The 25,553-nt window shown below is 42.9% G+C and overlaps 1 protein-coding gene across 4 annotated transcripts in view; it reads left to right on the top strand.

Moving 5' to 3' along the window:
* RDX (radixin) overlaps positions 1-25,553 on the top strand; it is a 125,336-nt gene that overhangs the window by 84,372 nt on the left and 15,411 nt on the right. For all 4 annotated transcript variants that reach the window (XM_056561681.1, XM_056561680.1, XM_056561682.1 and 1 more), the window contains 4 exons: positions 1,842-1,938; positions 10,369-10,532; positions 23,350-23,480; positions 24,644-24,804. In XM_056561681.1, the coding sequence (XP_056417656.1) occupies positions 1,842-1,938; positions 10,369-10,532; positions 23,350-23,480; positions 24,644-24,804 (553 nt within the window). The remainder of the gene's footprint in view (positions 1-1,841; positions 1,939-10,368; positions 10,533-23,349; positions 23,481-24,643; positions 24,805-25,553) is intronic.

Below are 25,553 nucleotides of genomic sequence, written 5' to 3'. Positions count from 1 at the left end.
TATTATACTCCAGAGCTGTACTCACTATTCTGCTGGTGAGGTCACTGTGTATATACATTACATTACTTATCCTGTACTGATCCTGAGTTATATCCTGTATTATACTCCAGAGCTGTACTCACTATTCTGCTGGTGAGGTCACTGTGTATATACATTACATTACTTATCCTGTACTGATCCTGATTATATCCTGTATTATACTCCAGAGCTGTACTCACTATTCTGCTGGTGAGGTCACTGTATACATACATTACATTACTTATCATGTACTGATCCTGAGTTTTGTATCCTGTATTATACTCCAGAACTGTACTCACTATTCTGCTTGTGGGGTCACTGTGTACATACATTACTTTACTGATCCTGAATTATATCCTGTATTATACTCCAGAGCTGCACTCACTATTCTGCTGGTGAGCAGGGGCGGACTAACAACACTCAGGGCCCCTGGACCAAAAAAAGTAAGGGCCCCCTGCGATGCTCTGCTGCTGGTCACACTTCTGCCCCTATTCTACCCAAATCCCTCCACCAGCCCTACACACAAAATTAAACTACATTTTATATATATCTAAGAAACACTTTAAGGTAGGTAAAAAAAAATTCTATGACCAATAATACCAGTATACAAGGAGTAAATATATACCACCACACAATAACTGGATAATACCGCCATACTGTACTGTATTAACCACTATACACAGACCAGTATACTATAAAGGATCTGTATACAATAGAAGTGATTATATACAGGACCATATGGCGGTAGATATCAGCTGTACACAGGATGTGTATACCATATAAGTGATTACAGTTACAGCAAGGGACTCACAATTACGTCTTTTCTGATCGGCGGCGTCCTCTTTCCTTTTCTTCTCTGTCCGGATCAGACCGCCATGTTGATCTCTTACCATCTTCAGGACAAACATGTCAGACATTTTTCCAGTGCCGTCCCCTCCTCTACACAATCTTTCCATCCATAAGCCCACAAACTGTAATAATGCCCTCCTTGGTGTCCTGCACAGTTAAAGGGCAGTTAGGTAGGTAGCCAGCTAAATAGTTAACTAGGTAGGTAGATAAGGAAGTCAGATATGCAGGTAGGTTGCCAGCTAGGTTAAAAAAAAATGTACATAGTTAGGCAGCCAGGTATGTAGGTAGCAAGCGCTGATGTAGTGAGATTATAAAATTTGACTTTTAGTCGGTCATTTAAAAGTTGTAGAAAACTTGTGGAAAAATGTGGAAAAAAGTATAGCATAAAATACTTTAACAGGCGGCCATCACTATGTACAAAAAAATCATCATATCCAACATACTACTCAGAGCTGTATATATATGTAGATATAGAAGTCCACACATACAAGGTCATGAAGCATACTCCTAATATACAACGCGTTTCTTGCTGCTGAAGTCATCAGGAATCTGATAAAGCAGCATTTATTTATCTGCAATATTCCAGTATGGAAAGCTCATTATGGCTGATGGCGGGACGTGCGACTTCGGACAACTTTTAATAGCCGGCTAGGGTTGTACATGTGACCTATAACAAGTTTCCTCCACAGTAACCAGGATTTTCATAGATTTTCTCTGCTGGAGTGAAAAGGGCTAAATGACACGTTCACTGATTCGGCTTTTTGATCTGATGCCGCCATGGTTTTTCTAAATGAAACGCTTGCCATGTCTGCTGCCAACACATCTTTATAATTCTCTGCAGCCGGCATTCTGGAAACCTGTTTCTCTCTGCAATTTACTTGGCGGCTTGCACCCTGCTATTTTATCCGCAGCCACAGAAAATGTAATGTCATCTCGCTGTAAATATCTCCCTTTTCTTTCCTATTTTTCCGCAGGTTGACACCTAAAATTGGATTTCCTTGGAGTGAAATCAGAAACATCTCATTTAATGACAAAAAGTTTGTTATAAAACCAATCGACAAAAAAGCTCCGGTAAGAGACGCTCCAGCGAAAGCTTTAGTCGTTGCCAATGTTTCCTTTACGCAGGGCCGCTCCGGGGAGATTAATGTACCTGTGTCAGCACTTCAGGACACCTTGTTCCCTTCTCATCCCCCGCTTATTAAGTCTGCTGTGATGCATTGAATGACTGTGTTATATTAAAAATGTATGCTAAATTGTATGCCTCGGCTTGTCTGGTGTGAATTACAGCAGAATTCATTTATCCCTGTGGAGGCCCAGAATAGTCCCAATCTCTGACCTGAAGTCATACATCGCACCTATCATCACGTCTTAGATGTGCCAGGGTAGTACAGAGATGCCTTTTGTCTCAATTTAAAGGGGTACTCCGCCACCTAGACATCTTATTCCCTATCCAAAGGATACGGGATAAGATGACTGATCTCGGGGGTCATCTGGGACCCCCACGATCTCTGTGCGGCACCCGCTGTTTGTTTAGAACGCTGGGTGCGGGCACCATGACGTCACGGCCTTTCCCCTCTTGACATCATGCCACGCCCCCTCAATGCAAGTCTGTGGGAGGGGCGTGGCGGTCCCACGCCCCCTCCCATAGACTTGCATTGAGGGTGTGTGACATGACATCACGAGGGGCGTGACCATTACCTCACGACCCCCACCGCCTGCACCCAGCATTCGGAATAAAATGTTCCAAATGCTGGGGCCGTGGAGTACCCCTTTAATGGGCACGGTCTTTCAGAAGAACACTTGACATATCCTAGCCACATCTTAAAAGTTTTGACCGGCGAGGGTCTGAATGTTCAGACCCCCACCGATCAGGAGAACGAGCCAGGAGAAGTTTGCGTTTAGTGCACTCTCTCCTGACTCCTTGTCACTGCCGGACACATTTGCAATGTAAGTCTATGGGGGGGGGGGGATTTAGCTTAAAGCTTTTTAAACTGCTGTTTTCTCTGTTTGACGCACAAAATGTCGCACAATGGGTCCGTGCAAGTTTTTGTGCGACAATTGCGTTAGAAAGATTTCCACTATTTTTATCCATTTAGAGCACTTTGTGCAGTGGTCACTAATTTACAAAGTGCCAATGTCACCAAATTTTTGCACAATACCAAAAATAGACGGTTAGACAAAATCTGCGCCTTTTTTAGATGTTGCCTTAGTGAAATTTATCAAAGTCTGTGCGCCGTTTCATAAATTTGGCGCAAATCTGCAACTTTTGTTCTCTAAAACAGTTAAGGATTAACACCACTCTTTGTAAATTCTCCCCTCTTAGCATGTTTTGATCACATGACACAGAGAAGAGGAGCGTGCGGCAGCGCAGACTTCACCTGGCTAAGTTTCCTGATCGGTGGAGGTCTGAACACTCAGACTCCCACCGATCAAAACCGATCGCTAGGACATGTCATAACTTTTTCCAAATGACAGTGGCCATTTAAACATGTATATAATGGGTGTGTGTGTGTGTGTAGAGGGAAAAACTTCTAGTATGTACATTAGTCATATAGGGGTATTCCAGCCTTAAAGGGATACTCCACTGGAAAACATTTTTTCTAAATCAACTGGTGCCAGAAAGTTAAACAGATTTGTAAATTATTTTGATGAAAAAATCTTAATCCTTCCAGTTCTTATCAGCTGCTTTTTGAATGTCCTTTTGGTCTGACCACAGTGCTCTCTGCTGATACCTCTGTCCATGTCAGGAACTATCCAGAACAGGAGAGGTTTGCTATGGCGATTTGCTCCTACTCTGGACAGTTCCTGACATGGACAGAGGTGTCAGCATAGAGAACACTATGGTCAGACAGAAGGGAAATTCAAAAAGAAAAGAACTTCCTGTGGATCATACAGCAGCTAAGTACTGGAAGGGGTAAAATGTTTATTTATTTTTTTTTTTTTTTCCATAGAAGTCATTTACAAATCTGTTTTAACTTTATGGCACCAGTTAATAAAAATAAAAAAAAGTTTTCCAGTGGAATACCCCTTTAAAAAAACTAACAAACAAGATATACTGCTGGAACTTACTGAACATACTTACCTAGCCCTGGTCCCCCACAGCTCCTATTCTCCACTGTCTTGTCCTCCGATTTTCTTTCTTTCTGCTTCGGAGGCTGAGATTGGAGGACCAGACGCAGGAGAATGGAAGCTGCAGGGAACTGGGGCTAGGGAAGTATGTTCCTTTAATATTCCCTTCGTCGAGTAGCATATTATTTTTTTATCACAGGGTTCTTGGACACCATATGAAGCTATTCGATGACAAAGCTGGCACAATCATATAGCCTCGATTCTAAGTTGATTGCCTCTGGGTCCCACTTTAGCCATCCCTTGGTGAACAGCTAATAATTTAGTTAATAGGTTGAAGCTTTAGTCAGACAGGCTTTCCCCTACAGAGGGCAGTATTAAAGATGTCATTCAGACCAATCCTTGTCTATGAAATACATAAAATGGAAGTAGTTTATAGATGTGACAGAGATTTAAGGCCAGTGTTTTCCAAACAGTATGTCTCCAGCTGTTGCAAAACTACAACTCCTAGCATGCCCGGACAGTCGAAGGGAGTTGTAGTTTTGCATCGGCTTTGGAAAAACACTGGTTTAGGCTTATTTGGGGGGGGGGGGGGGACGACTGAGCTGGAGACCACCCTTTATGATGTCTGTATACTAAAAACATGCGGACAGGGGGAACCCTGCAGGACCACCACAGGGAGAACCCCCTTCGAGTTACCCAGAATTCCCTCGAAGGAGATATGGATTAGCATATCTGGAAAAAACAAAGCAGAGCTTCTCATGGGATAGTAGTCCTGATGACCTCAAAGTGCCCTTCAATATTAAATGAAGAATAGGGGCAATCTCGCTCACCTTTTTTGGTTGTGTTCCGGACACACCCACCTATAACAGCATGTAAAATCGGTGCAGCCAATCGGGTTTTGGCAGTCAGAGGTCCTCAGCCGAATGTAGAGACATCAATGAAGGGAGGAATAAAATTTCACGGGTTTTTGGCACAAACCGTTTGGTAATCTCACATTCCGTGACGTATAGGAAGATAGTCCATTTGTTGTAGTGCCAATACAAATGTGTTTCGAGGCCTTTACTAGCCTCTTTATCAATGTTAAAATATATACAGTAAAAACAGATAAGGCTAAAAGGGTGCTAAAAGTCAAATGATTGACAAGTGTCTGACGTCAGTACTGCTGTCGGAAATGCAGGAGAGTGACGTACAATGTAAACAGTATTCAAGGTGCTCCGGTCGCTAATTGAGGTATTACACATGTACATAAATATACATAAAAGTATTGCAGCATCTACCCAGGTCCCTTACCTCAATGGCACCTAGCGCCGTGTAAGGAAGAGTCCAACGGTCATAAAGATTTATTCCGTGACTCGCACGGAGTTTGCTTTTTACAGTCCTAGCACGTTTTATAGGTGAACCTTGTTTTTTCGGGTATTAATTTATTTAGAATCTGATCCAATCGTAGGATATCCCAATGTTTTTATATTGTTTCTTTGATTTTCAGATGCCCAGCTGAATAGTTGGTAGTGAAGTTGTATCTGAATTCTTTATTCTCCTGCTGTTCCTGATTATTCTTTTTGTCCATCTCTTTCTTCCTAATCACGGGTGGGTTCTTTAGAGCCCTCTTAAAGGCTGCTTCAATTATGTTCTTTAGGTAGCCTTTTTCCCTCAATCTTTTTTTGAAGGTACTATTCTGTAAAATATAATCGGTTGTCTTAGTACAATTCCACCTAATCTGGTAAAATTGGCCATACGGTATATTCTGTTTCCATTTTTTTAAATGGCAACTGTTAAAATCAAGAAGGCTATTGCAGTCTACATTTTTGAAATTGGTCCTTGTAATGATCTTCATATCCTCAGTAGTCAATTCCAGGTCCAAATATTCAATTACGTTTTCTTAACGTTTCCCAGAGAATAATAGATTCCAATTGTTGGTGTTGAGGTACTCCGTAAATCTTTCAAATTCTTTCTCTCCCACTCCAAACGCATATATGAGGTCATCTATGTACCTTTTATAAAATTCGATGTAATCCTTCCAGGGTGGTTTGGTGTAGACATATTCATCCTCGTAGCCACCCATATATAGGTTGGCAGAAGATGGGGCAAATTTTGTCCCCATCGCTGTGCCCATTATCTGCAGGAACATCTTGGCTTGATAACAGAAGTAGTTGTGGCTAAGGATAAATGCAATACTGTCTGTCACAAACTTTTTTTTGTTCGACTGGCATTGACAGGTCTTGATCCAAGATTCTTGATATGGTGTTAATTCCTTTTTCATGTGGGATGTTGGAATATAGGATGGGGACATCTAAAGTGGTCCACTTATACCCCTCTTCCCATACTTGGTCTTCCAGAAGTTCTATTAGGTTGGGGGTATCTTTTAAGTATGAACGGAGTTGAATAACATACTTCTGAAATAGGAGGTCAACATAATGTGCGAGATTACTCGTTAGAGTTTTGACACCCGAGATTATTGGTCTTCCTGGTGGGTTGTCCAGATCTTTATGAACCTTTTGAGAGGTGATAAAATATCGGTAATCTTGGATTTTTTATTTTGAGATATTCCTTCTCTTTTTTTTAATGATCCAGTGAACTTCGTAAAGAGTAGGGATTCTCAGGTGCTGACAGGAACAAAGAGGTTTCAGGTAGGTAGGTTCAGGTATAAAAAGCTTTATTCAGCCAAGGTTATTATATATATATATATATATATATATATATATATCTATCCTGTTTGTTTGCCCTTTATCATTGCTGTTGAGAAGGTGATTGTATTGATATACTTTTTAATGTATTTCTGTAAAATATCTCTATCTGTATAAATTTGTATGTAAAGGGTGAAATGCTTTGAGTATATAACCCTGCTTGTATCTGTGATTGCTATGCCTGAGGAAGCTGCGCTTGCGCAGTGAAACGCGTTAGCATCTTGGCTGAATAAAGCTTTTTATACCTGAACTTACCTACCTGAAGCCTCTTTGTTCCTGTCAGCGCCTGAGAATCCCTACTCTTTATGAAGTTCACTGGATCATACAAGTTTTTATGGGAAGGCTGCGACGAACACAATAAAATTTTCTTCTACACGTGCTGACCATTGTGGTGTATGTCGGTACACAACCGGAGCGGGTAAGAGACCACCTGTATCCCCGTCCTTGTCCGCCATTAGCAAGTTTGGTCCTCCACAGGGAGCGCCTCTGCTTTGTATTTTTAGGTTCTCTTTTTTTTTTTTTTTTTAGAGAGAACTCGTCTTTCAAATGCTTGATCCACCATGAAGTGGCATTCTTCTATGATCCTTTTGGTGGGGTCATTGGATAAAGGTACATAGTAAGCTGGGTCAGTGATGATTCGCAGTGCCTCAGCTACATAAACTCTTTTGTCCTGGATAACCACTCCTCCACCTTTGTCGGCACTTCGTATTACAATACTTGAATTTGCAGCCAAGGATTTTATTGCGTCAATCTGTTTCTTATTCAAATTGTGTTTATACTGATTATTTGTATTGATAGGTCTGAAATTGCGGGTGACCAATGAAAGAAATGTATCTAGAGAGTGGCCCCTATGATGCAAGGGGTAAAATGTTGACTTTGGTTTCAAACCTGTGTTTATTGGAGGAGGATCCAAAATGGTGGTATTGGTAGCTGTTGTTGTAGTGTTTAGAGGATTTTTGTTTATCTCAAAATGCCTTGCAAGAGTGAGTTTCCTCACTTATGTATTTAAGTCAACGAAAAGATCAAATTTGTTTCTTATTGTCTGAAACGGAAAGAGAGTTCCTAAATAAGGGACTCTCTTTCTGTTTATCAGATATGTGGGTAGATAGATTGAAGATTCTTAAAGGAGTTTTTTGTTTTTCTTTGGTTTCTGAGTTCCGGACCTTTCTTTTTCTCCCTTTTCCCCTGCATCCTCTTAGTGGGCCTCCTTCCGGGGCCTTCCAGAGTGACTCTGTTCTGGAGTGGTACGTAGAACTTGAGAGAGGTCTAAAAAAGCCGGTGAATTGTGATTTTTTCTTTTTTTTTTCTTTGTGTGATTCTACTATCCTTTATTGGTGCGTCCTGATGGTTCTCCAGGTCCTCATGGACTGTGATATTAAAGTTGAATTGATCTTTCTCCTGGTTTGATTGTCCAGGCGAATTATCCTTAGGACATACACTAAGGAATGATGTTGGAGGAAGTGCCAAGGACTGAATTTTATGTGGGTGGCTTGGTGTTCTTTTCCGTTCCTGGGTGTTCCAAGGTTAAACCTATTTTGGAGTCAGGTTGCCTATCTGTGTCCTGGGATAGAAGAGCTACTCAATCCATTAATTTCATAGCCAGCACTGGATATTCCTCTAAGACTGGCCCTTCTGGGCATATGTCCAGTTGATTATTCTGGTCCTTGTTTTGGAGACTATCCAGTCAGCTTTTTCAGTACAGGAAATATTGAATCCCATCATAGAATGCTCCATATTATTAGGGTTTCTTTTATTCTTTGACATAAGGCGATTTCTCTCCTTGTGATATTTACTGTTCATAAAGGCTCTACCTTTTTCCCTAAAGGATTTAATACAGTCCCTGCTTTTTGGTTCAGCTCTTCTGTTGTTGTTTTGGGGTGAGTTGATGTTTCTTTCTGTCATCTTCTAGGTCCTGATGTACTCCATGTGCCTTATTAGTAGGCTCCAAATAACCTTCTTCTGGTTTCTCTTTTCCAATATTTGACATTATTGGTATTATAGTCAATCTTGTCTCTGCTTAATATTAGAGACTTTTTTTTTCCCCAAGGTGTCCTTCTCCGCATTCAAAATCTGGATGGTTAATAACCTATCCATTCTGGGGAAGTTCCGATCATTCTTATGTTTCGTATTTCCATGTATCGTATTTTCCCACTCAGCTACAAAATTTCATTTTTGAAAGCCGGTTCTGGTCTTAGTCGTAGTCCTCTTGGGACCACATTTTCCTTGATATAAATGTGCATGAACTTGAGATCAAGCTGGTGTTGAATCTCTCTCCTCAGGAGCCGTTCCAAATCCAGGAATAATTTCTGTAGATCGACCTTAGTTTGAGATGTGTTAACTCTAGGGGTTGTTTGAAAGACATCTTCAGAATCATTCATAATAGATTTCACCGAGAGTTCAATTAGACGTTCCCTCTCATTGAAGCGGTTATGGCAGTAATCCATATTTTGAATAGGATTTGATATCAAGGTTATGAGTTGAGAATAGATTATGTATAGGCTTTATAATGTCTAAAAGGATGGAGTTGTAATGGTTTTGTGGTGATAAATGTAGAGAGAGAGAGAGAAAAAGGCATATACACACTATCTGTAGATGTTTGACACTTGTAGCAGAGGGTAAATGATGTATTCTCTAAGAGTTGGTGTCAATAAACCTGGGGAGGGAATCGATTCACTAAATCGGATGTCATATAGATGTACAATAAATTGTACCTTATTCACAACTATAGAAGATGAAATGATGAAGAAATTTAAAGTCCAAGTATGTAGGATAAAATAGCACACAGAAATCACAAGTACGAAATAAATGATATAAGATGATTAATAAAAAAAACTTCTGAATCCAATTAACTGGTCGCAGCAATCGGATATCAGGGAATCAAGTGCTGGATGAAATTATAAATCAGTCTCTCCTGAAAGAGTCTTGGTTGGTTGTCTTGGTGCGCCAAACAAGGAAGGTATAACTGAATGTCACCGTTCAATGTAAGCCCATGAAGAGATGCTCAAATGCTAAGGACCAGAATGAATAACCATCGCCATATTGTACTCCATGCATTCATTAATCACAGCGTTTCTTAACAATAACTTTACAGCATTTAAAGTGACAGATACCACGAAAAGCTATTTATTCTCACCGCGCATGCACGAGTAATAGCGTCCCTAGCTACATTACTTTTCTAGTGTACATCACATTCACCGCTGGCCTCCGCTGACAGCGGCTGAGGACAGCAAACTCTGTGCGAGTCAAGGAATAAATCTTTGACAGTTGGACTCTTTCTTACACGGCGCTAGGTGCCATTGAGGTAAGGGACCTGGGTACATGTTGCAATACTGTTATGTATATTTATTTACATGTGTAATACCCCTATTAGCGACCGGAGCACCTTGAATACTGTTTAGGAGTACTGACGTCAGACACTTGTCAATCATTTGACTTTTAGCGCCCTTTTAGCCTTATAAGCACCCTGTTTTTACTGTCTATTGTGTATATAGATATATATACCATTTTAACATTGATAAAGAGGCTAGTAAAGGCCTCGAAAAACACATTTGTGTGTATGGGCACTTCAATAAATGGACTATCTATATGTCACGGACTGTGAGTTTATCAGACGGTTTGCGCCAAGAACCTGTGGAATTGTATTCCTCCCTTCATTAATGTTTCATAGGAGATAGGAAATGAATTCTATAAACCAGACATTACAGAACATCACATTTGGCAATAAATAGTCTTATTTCTGTTGTTGCAGGATTTTGTATTTTACGCTCCTCGTTTAAGAATCAATAAACGTATCCTGGCCCTGTGCATGGGCAACCACGAGCTCTACATGAGGCGGAGGAAACCAGACACCATCGAAGTCCAGCAAATGAAAGCCCAGGCCCGAGAAGAGAAGCATCAGAAGCAGCTGGAGAGGTACCATTGTTTTAATGTTTGCTTTCTAATGTTTATAAAGTAACGGAAGGTTAAAGGTGTTATCAAGATTTTTTCTTCCAAAACTGCACCACACCTGTCCCTCAGGTCGTGTGTGGTATTGCAGCTCAGTTCCATTGAAGTGAATGGAAGCAAGTTGTAATACCACACACAACCTGAGGACAGGGGTGGCGCTGTTTTGGAAGAAATTAGCTCTGTTTTTCTATTCTTTTTTTATTTTTTATTTTTTTAATCTACTGGTGCCAAAACGTTAAACAGATTTGTAAATTACTTCTATTTAACCTCTTCGGGACGCAGGGCGTATCCATACGCCCTGCATCCCGAGTCCTTAAGGACGCAGGGCGTATGGATACGCCTGTGGGAATTCTGGTCCCCGCCGCTAGCCGTTTGGGGACCGGATCGGGATGCCTGCTGAAATCATTCAGCAGGCACCCCGGCACATCGTCCAGGGGGGTCCTGAGACATGGGGGGGCCATGTCGGCGATCGGAGAAAATCGCATGTCAATTCAGACATGCGATTTTCTCCAATTCCGGGCTGATCGAGTCTCTGGTGACCCGATCACCTGGAAAATAGGGCTAATCGGAGTTGTCAGCGACAGCCCCGATCAGCCTAAGGGATAGGAGTGAGGTCGCAGAGCTGCGATCTCCTCCTATCCCCTGCCATTAGTCAGAACGGAGTTCTGACCAATGGCAGTGCAGGAGAAGGGGTTGCCATGGCAACCACCCGTTCTGCGCGCCCCTGGATGTCGAGGGGATCGTGGGAAGAAGATGGAGGCTTTACCTGCAGGAGAAGATTGCCTGGGGACCCGGGATCTTCGCTGGAGACTGCTGGATACTGGATCAGGTAGGGAATCGACGGTTGGGGGGGGATTGAAAGTGAAAGTAAAACTAACTTTACTGTGGCAACCACTAGGAAGGCTTAACTGCAACTCCCAGCATGCCCAGACAGCCAAAGGCTGTCTGGGCATGCTGGGAGTTGTAGTTTTGCAACATCTGGAGGGTCACTAGGAAGGCCAACACTAGGAAGGCCAATCTGCAACTCCCAGCATGCCCAGACAGCAAAAAGGCTGTCTGGGCATGCTGGGAGTTGTAGTTTTGCAACAACTGGAGGGTCACAGTTTGGAGACCACTGTTACAGTGGTGCCCAAAAGGTAGCCCTCCAGATGTTGCCAAACTACAACTCTCAGCATACCTGGACTGCCCAGGCATGCTGGGAGTTGTAGTTCTGTAACATCTGTCCCTTCAGATTTAGCAATTTTCATGAATTTTTTGGGAAAATTGCTGCTCTACTTTGAAGCCCTCAATTTTTTCAAAAAGCAAAAATATGTAAATTTTATGATGCCAACATAAAGTGGGCATATTGTATTTGTGAATATCCATTTTCCTCACAAGCAGAGAGCTTCAAAGTTAGAAAAATGCAACATTTTCATAAAATTTTGGGATTTTTCACCAAAAAAGGATGCAAGTAATGCCGAAAATTTACCACCAAAATAAAGTAGAATATGTCACGAAAAAACAATCTCAGAATCAGAATATTCGGTAAAAGCGTTTTCGCGTTATTAATTCGTAAAGTGACGGTCAGAATTGCGAAAAAGGGCTGCGTCCTTAAGGGGTTAAAAATTGCACTAGTGTTGCGTGGCAACTATATATATATATATATATATATATATATATAATATGTGCTGCAGCTACCGTTTTGTTTGGATCAAAGCGCCAAAAAAGGAAAGGAGATACGCTCATAAATGTATAGGGTCCTGTGGCAAACACTCTAAATATAGAACCAAAAGGAAAAGAAACCACTTGAAAACGGACCATGTATAAACTAAAATAAATTTTATTTAGACTAATATAAAGACATATAAAAATTACACAAAATTGTGTAATTTTTATATGTCTTTATAATATTCTAAATAAAATTTATTTTAGTTTATACATGGTCCGTTTTCAAGTGGTTTCTTTTCCTTTCGGTTCTACGTTTTGTTTGGATGTGTACTTTGGGCTTAGACTGGACCTTATCAGCTTGCACCACCATTCAATTTGTTTCTGATGTGCTGCTCTCCCACTGGATTGCTATATACATATATATATATATATATATATATATATATATATATATATATATATATATATATATATATATATATATATATATATATATTATTATAACAAAGACAGCAGCACTGCTCAGTAAATGTCCATAAAGAACATAGAGTTAGAGGCCTAGTTCCCAGTGGTCTCCCTTGGATACAAAAAATTTTTGATTTAATACAGCACTATTTTTACATATATATATATATATATATATATATATATATATATATATATATATATATATATATATATAACTCAACGTGTGTGTATGTATGTTCCAGCATCACGTCCAAACAGCTAAAGATATTAACATGAAACTTGGCACACATGTTGTTTATGTCATCAACAAACATAGGATAGGTGATTTAACCCTTACTCACCCCCATTTGCCAGGGGTGGGGCTTATGTTTAAAGTCCCATACAAGTCTATGGGAAATATGTTACTGCAGAACTTCCAAACAGCTGGTGATATTTCGATAATACTTGGTCACATGTTACTTAGATGTCCACTTAAAATATAGGATAGTTAATTTAACCCTTAACTACCTCCATTTGTGAGGGTCATGGTTTTTGTTTGGAGTCCTATGCAAATCAATGGGAAATGTATGTTCCCACATAACTTCCGTACGGCTGGAGATATTTCAATAACTGGTACACATATTACGGGTCTGGATAGGAGGACCGGGATAGGAGGACGGAAAAGAAGGTCGAGATATGAGGACGGGAAAAGAGGTCGAGATAGGAGGGCGGGATATGGGCTTGGGATATGACAACAATATATGAGGGCGGGATATGAAGTCAAAAGCTTCCTCCTTTGTTTATTTTCCTCCCCAACAAGGATAAGAAAGGAAAAACCGGGCAACGCCGGGTACTCAGCTAGTACTATTATAATATAATACTGTATATAAACATGCGTGACCGCGTGCGCACCCACACACCCCCCCACACACATATACCGTATTTATCGGGGTATACCACGCACCGGCCTATAACACGCACCCTCATTTTACCAAGGATATTTGGGTAAAAAAAGTTTTTTACCCAAATATCCATGGTAAAATGAGGGTGCGTGTGTGCGCGTGTATACCCCGATATACCCCAGGAAAGGCAGGGGGAGAGAGGCCGTCGCTGCCCGCTTCCCTCCCCCTGCCTTTCCTGGGGTCTAGAGCCCTGCTGCCGGCCCTTCTCTCCCCCTGGTTATCAGCGCCGCTGCCCGTTCTGTCCCCCTGACTATCGGTTCCGGCGCCCCATTGCCGGCGCCGACAGCCAGGGGGAGAGAAGGGGCAGCGGCACCCATTGCCGGCGCCGCTGCCCTGTTGCCTCTGCCCATCCCCGGTGGCATAATTTCCTGGGTCGGGCCTCCGGCGTGCGTCCCCTGCGTCGTTGCTATGCATGGCGCGGCGCACTGACGTCATGCGCCGCGCCGTGCAGCGCATAGCAACGACAAAGGGGATGCACGTTGGAGGCCTACAGCAGCGCGGACCCGACCCAGGTAATGCCACCGGGGATGGGGGGAGGCAACGGGGCAGCGGCAGAGATGGAAGAATAAAGTACGCTAAGAAGTTATGGTGAGTGCAACCTCGTTTCTTGTTTCCATTGAACACATTGGACTGTGATTTTGTTGTTGCATTGCACCACCATCTAGCGCACATACAGCCCTTACACTAGCGGATTCCATCTTCAATACAGGACATATAGTCACTGGTGCCAGCCCTTTCTTTTTAAAGTGTAAATATATATAATATATACACACGCACATACATACTTTTCTGTGAGAAATACTTCCACTTCCAACATTTACGGCCATGACTGTATATTCAAAAGAGAAAAGTTTAATATATAGTGACGCACGGGTGTATGGCGGGGACCACAGGTGTAGCGGTGTGAGTGGTGGGATCAGATGGTATTAACCCCGGGGACTGGATGTTATTAACCCCTAGTGTTCGTGACGCCAGTGTGGTTTTCGGATTCCGGAACACTACACACCTGGATTTTCCGATATATCAATTGCTAGAAATGAAATGAGAGTACCCAACCAGCTATGGTCAAACGGAGTCTTTACTGAGTAGAAGACTGGGTGAATTATCTTCACGGCAAAGGCCAGAATTCCCAGAGAGGTGGCCAGGACCCAGAAGGACCTCGCAGCTTGCTGGACCAACATAGTTGTAGTTAACTTGACTATGTGCAGGACTTGACTAGTTTCAGTGACAACAGACATAGACTTGACTTACTGGAATGACTGTAGCTTTTGGGGTCTTCCAGATGCTGATCACTTGCAGTGCAATCTCTGGTGGTTGCTGTGCTCAGAAAAGACTTGATGCTTGCAGCAGCAGAGCTGGTAGCAAAGAGAGAGAATTGTAATGGCCGCCCCTTTATATAGTGGGGGGGCTGAACTAAAGCCCATTGGTCAAGCTGCGGGTCATTGGTCAAGCTGCGGGTCATAGGTTAAGCTGGTGCTCTCTGGGAGAACATGTGACAACAAATCATGTGACTGCGTAACATAACATGTGACAGACTTACAGGTCCTTGAGAACTCTCACAGGTTCTCTGTACTACCTATACATAAGGATACTGTCTAGGCATTAAAGTGATGCACACTTTATGGAACAACTGGGGGAGACCTTGCAGGGGAGCCCCTAGGTCACTGAGGGTCTCAACCTGACAGGCCTAAGGGTAGTACAGAACCATGTTCTGTACTGGGACATCGCAAACCCCCCTACTTAACATAAGTCGTCCTCGACGTGGGTTCTGTCAGGCTTGAGGAACGAAGTGGCCGCGGGCCAGATGCAGTCCTGACGCATTTTGAGATAACAAACGTCCATTTCAGGCTGGTAAAATAACGGCTAACATTAGAGTCTTTGTATATATTGCCCTTACGTGCTCTGACTTGTGGTTGAACAAGATTAGTGATGACATATAACTTTAAGGACCTTTTGACTATGCATATAACTGGACTATGCATTTTACAGTTAACTATACAAAACATTACATTTTTGACTATGCATGTAATATACATTGGGGATCAGAAGTTTGGGCACCCCAGGTAAAAATTTGTATTAATGTGCATAAAGAAGCCAAGGAAAGATGGAAAAATCTCTAACAGGCATCAAATTACAGATTAGACATTCTTATAATATGTCAACAAAAGTTAGATTTTATTTCCATCATTTACACTCATTTACACTTATTTCCATCATTTACACTTATTCAAAATAACAGAAAACTAAAAAATGGCATCTGCAAAAGATTGGGCACCCTGCAGAGTTAATTTCTTGTACTGCCCCCTTTGGCAAGTATCACAGCTTGTAAATGCTTTTTTAGCCAGCCAAGAGTCTTTCAATTCTTGTTTGAGGTATCTTTGCCCATTCTTCCTTACAAAAGCCTTCCAGTTCTTTGACATTTCTGGGCTGTCTGTCACGCCCTGCTCTTTTAAGGTCTATCCATAGATTTTCAATTATGTTGAGGTCAGGAGATTGTGAAGGCCATGGCAAAACCTTCAGTTTACGCCTCTAGATGTAATCCCCAGTGGATTGTTTAGGATCATTATACATTTGTAGAAGCCATCCTCTCTTTAACTTCAGCTTTTTCACAGATGGCATCAAGTTAGCATCCAAAATTTGCTGAAATTTTATTGAATCCATTTTTCCTTCTACTAGTTACATGTTCCCTGTGCCATTGGCTGCAATACAACCCCAAAACATGATTGATCCACCCCCATGCTTAACAGTTGGACAGAGGTTCTTTTCATTAAGTTCTGTTCCCCTTCTTCAAACCTACATTTGCTCATTCCGGCCAAAAAGTTACATTTTAACCTCATCGGTCTACAGAACTTGTTTCCAAAATGCATCAGGCTTGTCTATATGTTCATTTGCAAAGTTCAAATGCTGATTTTTGTGGTGAGGACGTAGAAGAGGTTTTCTTCTGATGACTGTTCAATGATGACCATATTTGTACAGGTATCTCTTTATAGTGGAATAGTGTACCACAACTCCAGTGTCTGCCAGATCTTTCTGGAGGGATTGTGCAGTCAAACGTGGGTTTTGAATCGTTTTTTTCACAATCCTGCGAGCTGTTCTGTCTGATATTTTTCTTGGTCTTCCAGATCTTGCTTTAACTTTCACTGTTTATGACTGCGATTTCTTTATTTCATTCCTAACAGAGGATATTGACATCTGAAAACATTTTGCTATCTTCTTATAGCCTTCTCCAGCTTTGGGAGCGTCAACTATCTTCAGTTTCAGATTTCTAGACAACTGCTTAGAAGAACCCATGGTGCTGATTGTTGGGGCAAGGGCAGATGAGTCTGTGCATTTAAAGCCTTTGAGATTGACATCACCTGGTCTTCCCAGATGATGATTGAGAACAATCCATGACACTGGCAGGTCTCAGCTTTCCAAAGGGAGCAGTGCATGCTATAAATTCTGCAGGGTGCCCAAACTTTTTTGCTGTTGTTTTCTGTTATATTGCAAGTGTAAATGATGGAAATAAAATCAAACTTTTGTTGACATATTATAAGAATGATTTTTCAATCTTTCTTTGGCTTCTTTATGCACATTAATACAAATTTTTACCTGGGGTGTCCAAACTTTTGATCCCCACTGTACTACTGCATGACTAGACTATATACTAGACATTGTATACATGACTAGACTTTAAACTTAGACATTTTCGGATTGGGATGCCTGAGGCTCTCTGCCCAATGCCTTGGCTACTGAGGTCCCTTGGCATTTAAAACCCATCTCCTCAGAACACTATTATTAGTTTATTCTAGACATATTTAGGCTAGACAACTGTTATAGATAACATTATGACAATACTGTTACCTTGTATTGACATTGTGCATAAGTTTAGTCTCAGGAGTACTTTCTGGCCAGGAAAGTATCCTGTGCACGAACATAATGATACATCACATTATACACAATTGATCTATGACTGTTAGTAGACTGTGTAATGTGAGTGATACAGTACTACTGTATGTGACTGAGGTATACTTGACTTGTGTATACATAACTGTGTACACTAGTTGTGTTTTAGTCTTTGTATCTAGCGGGTATCTGCCCTTGCGTGGACCGTTGGAACCTATGCAGCACCATTTCTTGAGACTCAGGAACAGCAACCTCTTCTGGAGCTCTTGACTCAGCTGGACTGGTGACAGGCTCCCCCCTTTCGATAGCTGGAGTAGGTGGCGACTCTTGACTGACAGGACTGGAACTTGGAATTGGGGGTTCTGACATGGTTGAGGCAGATTCTCTGGAGACTGGAGTATATTCCTGCGCCAAGGGTGACAGAACTTGAGCAAAAAAAAAGAAAACAAACTTTCTCTTGCCTGCCTACGTGCCCCCGGAGCTCCGGTACAGGTGTTCGGTCGCCGGGCTGTTTGCTTCTTACTTGCTGTTAGCCCGGCACGTCATACGGAGCTTCAGCCTATCACCGGCAGAGGCGGGACATCGCTGCGGCCGGTGATAGGCTGATGCTCTGTGTGACGTGCCGGGCTAACAGGAAGGAGCAAACAGCCAGGCGACCGAACACCTGTACCGGAGCTCTGGGGGCACGTAGGCAGGCAAGAGAAAGTGTTTGTTTTTTTGCAGCCGGACCGGATAAATAAGAAAAGTGCGTGCCGGATTACTCCTTTAAGTTTTTAGAAACAGACTGTGGCATCTTGAATAACAATATTACTGTAGAAACCTTTTATCCACCACTCCTTGAAATCAGCAATGCAATACAGCAACACTCAGCACTTACCACACGGCTACTTTTCCTTTCAGTTTGAAATTGACTGTGCTGAGGTCATTTTCCCTAGCTTTGTATTGCTCAGACAGATTTCTCTTATGCTGTGCGCCATTTCCTAAATTAACACTTTCACAGCTGAAAATGATTTACTGTAAAACACATCCAGCACAGACAGTAATGATGAATTCCCCCCTATTGTACTTTTTGTATATTTATTAAACCCCTTTCTAGTGCAGTAAATTGAAGGGATCTTTCCGCCTCCATACTTCTATTACCTTGACCAGTTGTGGACACTCAGTCCAAGTAGTAGCCTGAGTATTGGCTCATCTTGGCACACCTGACTCTCCGCTCTTCTGCCTGGCACACTGTACAGCACATGAGGGGAGGGGGGGGGGGATACGTATGATGAGAGGATTAATTGAATTAGGGCAGGAGTGGAGACACACAGGTCAGGTTGTCAGTTGCTGAACCGAAGACCTGCACCTCCTTCCCCCTTCTAAAGAATGAAGAGTATGGTATATAATGGCTTCTGTATGTTCTAGCTTGTTCTGTAGATGCTTTACTGTGTTTCTCTGTAAGGCTAAATATAAGCATGGTGTAGACGGATAGCATGGCATGGATGAGCAGATTACACAAGATTACGTTAGACAGATTTACAGCAACTGCTCCAGGTAATCCGCAGGGCGACGTGTGGGATTTTGGACATATTCTATGCTGTAAGTATCAGTTTTTAGATCGTATTTAACAGCTGCCATTTTATAAGATTGTCCTTGTGTATAATGAGGAAATGATGGGTAAAAGTCTGCAGCTTGTGGCTGTTGGTTGTGCTGGAAGTTGTATTGTTATAGCCTTAGAGGGTCATGTGCAGATTATGGTGCCGTTTGACTGTTTAAAACAGTGTTTCCCTACCAGGGTTCCTCCAGCATTTGCAAAACTACAACTCCCAGCATGCCCGGACAGCCGAAGGCTGTCCGGGCATGCTGTGAGTTGTAGTCTTGCAACAGATGGAGGCACCCTGGTTGGGGAAACACTGGTCTAAAATAATCTGTTACATTGGTCCAAGTAAATATAGATATATATATATATATATATATATTTTATTTTTTTTTGGCTAGTCTTAGTCTGAAGTAAATACTTCTTGGCCTTAGACACAGGTTAGGGAACACAGCTCTGTTGCAGAACTACAACTCCGGCCATGCCCTGATGGGAATTGTAGTTTTGCGCTAGCTAGAAAGCCACAAGTTAGAGAGAGCATGGAATACAAACATATGTACAGTGGGGCAATTGTGCATGTTCTCCCACTTAAAAAGATGAGGCATGTAATTTTCATCATAGATATACCTCAACTAGGAGTGACATAATGAGAAAAAAAATCCATAAAATCACATTTGTCTGATTTTTTAAGAATTTATTTGCAACTTATGATGGTAAAGTATATGGTCAATAACAAAAGTTAATCTTAATACTTTGTTATATACCCTTTGTTGGCAATGACAGAGGTCAAATGTTTTCTGTAAGTCTTCACAAGGTTTTCACACACTGTTGCTGGTATTTTGGCCCATTCCTCCATGCAGATCTCCTCTAGAGCAGTGATGTTTTGGAGCAGTCGCTGGGCAACATGGACTTTAAATTCCCTCCAAAGGTTTTCTATGGGGTTGAGATCTGGCGAATGGCTAGGCCACTCCAGGGCCTTGAAATGCTTCTTACGAAGCCACTTCTTCGTTGCACAGGTTTGGGATCATTGTCATGCTGAAAGACCCAGCCACGTTTCATCTTCAATGCTTTTGCTGATGGAAGGAGGTTTTCACTCAAAATCTCATGATACATGGCCCCATTCATTCTTTCCTTTACACGGATCAGTCGTCCAGGTCCCTTAGCAGAAAAACAGCCCCAAAGCATTCGGTTTCCACCCCCATGCTTCACAGTAGGTATGGTGTTCTTTGGATGCAACTCAGCATTCTTTCTCCTCCAAACCCGACGAGTTGTGTTTTTACCAAAAGTTCTACTTTGGTTTCATTTGACCATATGACATTCTCCCAATATTTTCTGGATCATCCAAATGCTCTCTAGCAAACTTCAGATGAGCCTAGACATGTACTGGCTTAAGCAGGTGGACACGTCTGGCACTGCAATGTAAAGAATAGGAAGTTGTACTCCCCTGTCCCCGCCGCATCGGAGCGTCACCGCTGCCCTGGATGTTGCGCTCCATCGCTGTCGCCGCGTCCCCATGATGTCCCCGTCGCTCCGGAACGTCTCTGCTGCCTGGGATCGTCGCTTTTGCGCCGCCGTCATCATGTCACTACGCACGCCGCTCCTATTGCGTGACGGGACGGCATGTGCGGCGACGTGATGACGATGGAGAGCGGCGGCGATGGAGGGGATCCCGAAGAGGACGCTCCGGAGCCCCGAGGACAGGTAGGAGACCATCACCGGAGCACATGGGGCACCATAAACAGCTATCCGGTGGCAGCTGAAGCAGTCTGCGCTGCCGGATAGCCGTTTATGCGATGGCCCCGTCATACAAAAGCATCCTATGTTGATGCTGCCTTCAACATGCTATGGCCTCTGAGAGGCCATTGCATGTTGAAATTATCGAATGTCGGGGCCATCGTAGGTCGGGGGGTCACTGTACTTATTTTCCACCATGATTATCAATAAATTCTTTAAAAATCAGACTATGTGATTTTATGGATTTTTTTTTTCTCATGTCTCTCATAGTTGAGGTATACCTATGATGAAAATTACAGGCCTCTCTCATCTTTAAGTGGGAGAACTTGCACAATTGGTGGATTACTAAATACTTTTTTGCCCCACTGTATGAGAATAAAGGAATTGGTTTGTACTTACCGTAAAATCTGAGACTTTTTTCCATTGATCTCAACGCAGTTTAATTGTGGAAAAGTATCTTTCATGCAGAGACTATTATATGTGGCTGGAATATTGACTTTTAAGGGCAGCTTGCCTATAGGTGGCACTAGAGAGACTGTTTGCTTCCTTTAAGAGGAGAGGTAATTTGCATCTCTCACTGAGAACAAATCAAGTGTAGTACCTCTTCTGTTGGTGGTGTTGAAGACCACCAAAGCAGGATGGGGAAACACACAGTGGGGCAGGTGTACCGGGGATGGCTGTATAGCAGCGTCAGTAATCCCTTATGGGACCTGTTCCTGCTTGATCTGGCCATAGGTTTTAGAGTAAAAGCCAAGGTGCAATAGTGCCCTGGGAGTGGTGACCCCAGGGTGTTGGAACTCACTTAGGATTTGCAACTCCACTTAACTGTACTTAGCATGCACTTTTTCTCTCACTCTTCTGGGCACTTAGCATATTGGCCTTCCGGCTAGGATCGGGGAATTTTTATAGATCCAGTCGGATGTCCAGGCAGTATTACACTGTGCACATCCACTTATTTATTTTTTGTCACTGCGTCAATGTTTTGTGTTCTGTTTGTTCACTAGGATTTGGTCAGGGTGCGGTTGACCTTCTGGGTGTCCCTCCTGCCGACCTAGGGGAGGTGTGTGTGGCCATTAGGTTCCTCACCTCCCTTTCATACCCCGCGGAATCACTGCTTTGGCAGGATGCCGAACCAGTTTTACTGGTTCCTTGGCGGCAACCTGGTTAACTCCTAGTTGTTCACCGGGAACACTTTCGGTCCCCTAGTAGCTTCGGCGAAAGGGAACATTGTACCTGGAACCTTGCAGGTGTCTTTTGGCCCGAAGGCGAAGGGCTTGGTTTGTTTGGTGGCCCCTCTGCTTTTGGAGAAGGGCTTGCAATAGAACGCATCCTCGTGCACGTTTTTTTATGCGAACACTTGCACTTTTTACTTGCACTTGGGTGAATTGAGAGAACACACTGGCACCATATCTCTGCACCTGTGGCACTCCACGTCTTGATTCCCGGCCTTCTGGCTATGATCGGAGACATTTTTATAGATCCAGCTGGATTAGCGGGCAGTAAACCTGCACACATTGGCAACCCCACTTAACTGTATGTAGCACGCACTTTTTCTCTCACTCTTCTGGGCACTCACCCTTAGTATTTTGGCGTTCCGGCTAGGATCGTGGAATTTTTTTTTAGATCCGGTCAGATGTCCGGGCAATGTTACACTGCGCACATCCACTTTTTTTTTTTTATCACTCTGTGAAACTAGAAAAATCTGAATATCGTGCAAAGTTAATTTATTTCAGTAATGCAACTTAAAAGAGGAAACTTATGAGAGAGACTCATTACATGAAAAACAACATAGTTCAAGCTGTGATTTATCATAATTGTGATGATTATGGTTACAAATCATGAAAACCCCAACACCCCCCCCCCCTTCCCCCAAAAAAATTACTATGATTTGGGGAGCCATGTCATCTGCTGGTGTTGGTCCACTGTTCTTCATCAAGTGCAGGGTCAATGCATCCGTCTACCAGGAGATTTTGGAGGCTGGGACCCCCCCCCGCGATCTCCTGATCTGGGCCCTGGCAGTTTGCTGGAAAGGGGCGTGCCGACCCCCGCATGGAGTAGTCACCGACATGCCCCCTCCATGTATCCTGTAGAGATACATGGAGGGGGCTTGTGGGCCGCGGCTTCCTGCAGGGTTCGGAACGGCTTCTTCCAGCAGATTGCTGGGGCCCAGATCAGGAGATAGCTGTCATATGGGTAAAATGTTGGCTCACATGGTAGCTACTTACTGAAGGCACTATAGAGACTATATAAAAAGCTCTGTTTTATTTCTGTGTACCGTTCCTTTTAAATTCCTTACACAGTATGTCATATATAGAGGTGCGTGTGGTGATCTTTGCATTGTGCTAATAGCTGTGTGCTGAGTGTCTTGCCTTCGCACTTAGACAAGGCGCTGAGAAACTGTCCGCAGACGTGACGGAACTGCGGATCTACCTGTGATGTGCGCCAGCTGGCAGGACGTATCCTTAATTCTCCTTCTTACCATTATCCTTTCACCCCATGTTGTTCACTCCACATGTTTGTTCTTGTCTAGAGCTCAGCTAGAAAATGAAAAAAAGAAAAGGGAGATAGCAGAGAAGGAAAAAGAGAAAATAGAGCGGGAAAAGGACGAACTGATCGAGCGGCTCCGACAGATTGAGGAACAGACATTAAAGGCACAGAAAGGTATCACACAAATAAACTTATAATAATCTTATAATTAAATACTGGACCAGGTAATATCTAAGGTGAACTCTACCAAAAAAGCTTGAAGTGCTTCATTTCTTTCCTTAAAGACTTCATTTCATTGTGAAATAACAAACAAAAAAAACACCCTGTATTATTGCAACATGTGAATTTAGGCTTGTGACTAGAAAAACTTAGAGACATCTGAAACGTTCTGTTCATCGAGGTCTCGGGGATGAGGCTCCCACCGGACAGGGGAATGAACGGGAAAAAGCCCGCTGCAGCAATCCCCGTGAAGTGCCCTACCGCACGCTTCTCCCCACTTGGCCTTCTGCTCTGTGGGGGTCTCAGCACTGAGACCCCGACCGATCAAAACCTTTGAAATGTAACATGTCAAAAGGTTTTTTTTTCTCTCAGATGAAAGACACACTTTAAGAGTAGGGTCACACTGAGCAGATATGCAGCGTATTTGACGCTGCGAGAAATCTACCAGGCAGCGGGAAATACGCTGAGTATGTGCTAGGAAAACACACACACAGGGCTTTCACCGCTGAAGCCCTGTGTCTGCAATAAGGTTCTGAAGCGGGCCGTGCATCACAGTTACATCAGTGTGCTCGGCCCGCCTTCGTACCTTATTGCAGACACATGGCTGCAGCGGGGAAATTTTGTAGATATGTGTGTAAATATGTATATGTGTTGTCCCTCTAGTGGACATTTATAAGCAGTGCTGGTATTGCTTCCACTAATCTGTACTATGCCAGTGCAGTGAGGTCTGCGCTCTGATAGAAGGCGCTATTAGTAAATCGCCCTGTAGCCGGCACAGATCGATCTACTAAACTGATTGACAATCTGCAAGTATTTTGCGTAGTCTTACTTTCGGGCTTGCAGACCTGTCACTCAGCCTCTTAGGTGCCGTGGTGATCACTAGCGACAGACATCGGCGTGATCACCATTGTCCACCATTGACTGTGTGTGCAGACTACTGTCAATCATGGTCTATAAAGTGAGCACGGACCATCCCCAAAGTTTCTATAAATTTCTGTAAATAAGTTTGTGTAAATTGTTATTGATGTTTGGTGCGGAATCTGCACTGAAAAGTAATGTCCGTTCTGCCATGTATGACCGTCGTGTATGTATCACACATTTCTGGATTGTGTTCATAGAGTTGGAAGAACAGACTCGAAGAGCTTTAGAGTTGGAGCAAGAAAGGAAAAAAGCAAAAGAAGAGGCAGAGCGTCTGGAGAAAGAGCGACAGTCTGCAGAAGAAGCAAAGGCTGCGCTGGCCAGGCAAGCTGCGGACCAGATGAAAAACCAAGAACAGCTGGTAAGATGGAAAAGGTTCCCTGGACTGATAACAGGGGTGGTTTTTTCATATGCTTCATTGGAAAATATGGACATCATAGCCCAGTTTTTCCCAACCAAGGTGCCTCCTGCTGCTGCAAAACTACAACTCCCAGCATGCCTGGACAGCCGAAGGCTGTCCAGGCATGCTGGGAGTTGTAGTTTTGAAACAGCTGAGTGGAAAACACTGTCATAAATAGTCGTCAACACTACATCAGAGAGCTACTCATATAATCCAGCCCTGATGGTCTGTCCTTGTGTTCCATAAAGGGCAAAAATTTTGGAGAACAGCCGTTCGCCAGGGGTTGATTCACTGAACCTGAATTGAATGAATCAACCACTGCTTCATTTAGTTTTATAAAAGTCGCTCCTATTCCTCTGAGAAGACTGAAATAAAACTCTGGAGCAGTGTTTGCCAACCAGTGTTCCTCCAGCTGTTGCGAAAATACAACTGCCAACATGCCTGGATGACCGAAGGCTGTCTGGGCATGCTGGGAGTTGTAGTTGCAACAGCTAGAGGCACCCAGTTTGGGGAAACAATGCTCTGGACTAACTTATTCCAGACTTCTCCGGTAAATCAGAACACTTAAATAGGGGAATCGCTATTGGAAGACAAAATGCGCCATTTCCTGGTTCACAATTTAGAGAATCTTACTATAGATTAATTAACTCCTTAAGGACCAAGCCCATTTTGAACATAAGGACCAGAGCATTTTTTGCACAAACCTACCA

The sequence above is a fragment of the Hyla sarda genome, chromosome 2 (assembly GCF_029499605.1).
Source record: "Hyla sarda isolate aHylSar1 chromosome 2, aHylSar1.hap1, whole genome shotgun sequence".
NCBI classification, from domain to species: domain Eukaryota; kingdom Metazoa; phylum Chordata; class Amphibia; order Anura; family Hylidae; genus Hyla; species Hyla sarda.
Note: the sequence above shows the minus strand (reverse complement) of the source record. Positions and strands in the feature narration are given on the sequence as shown.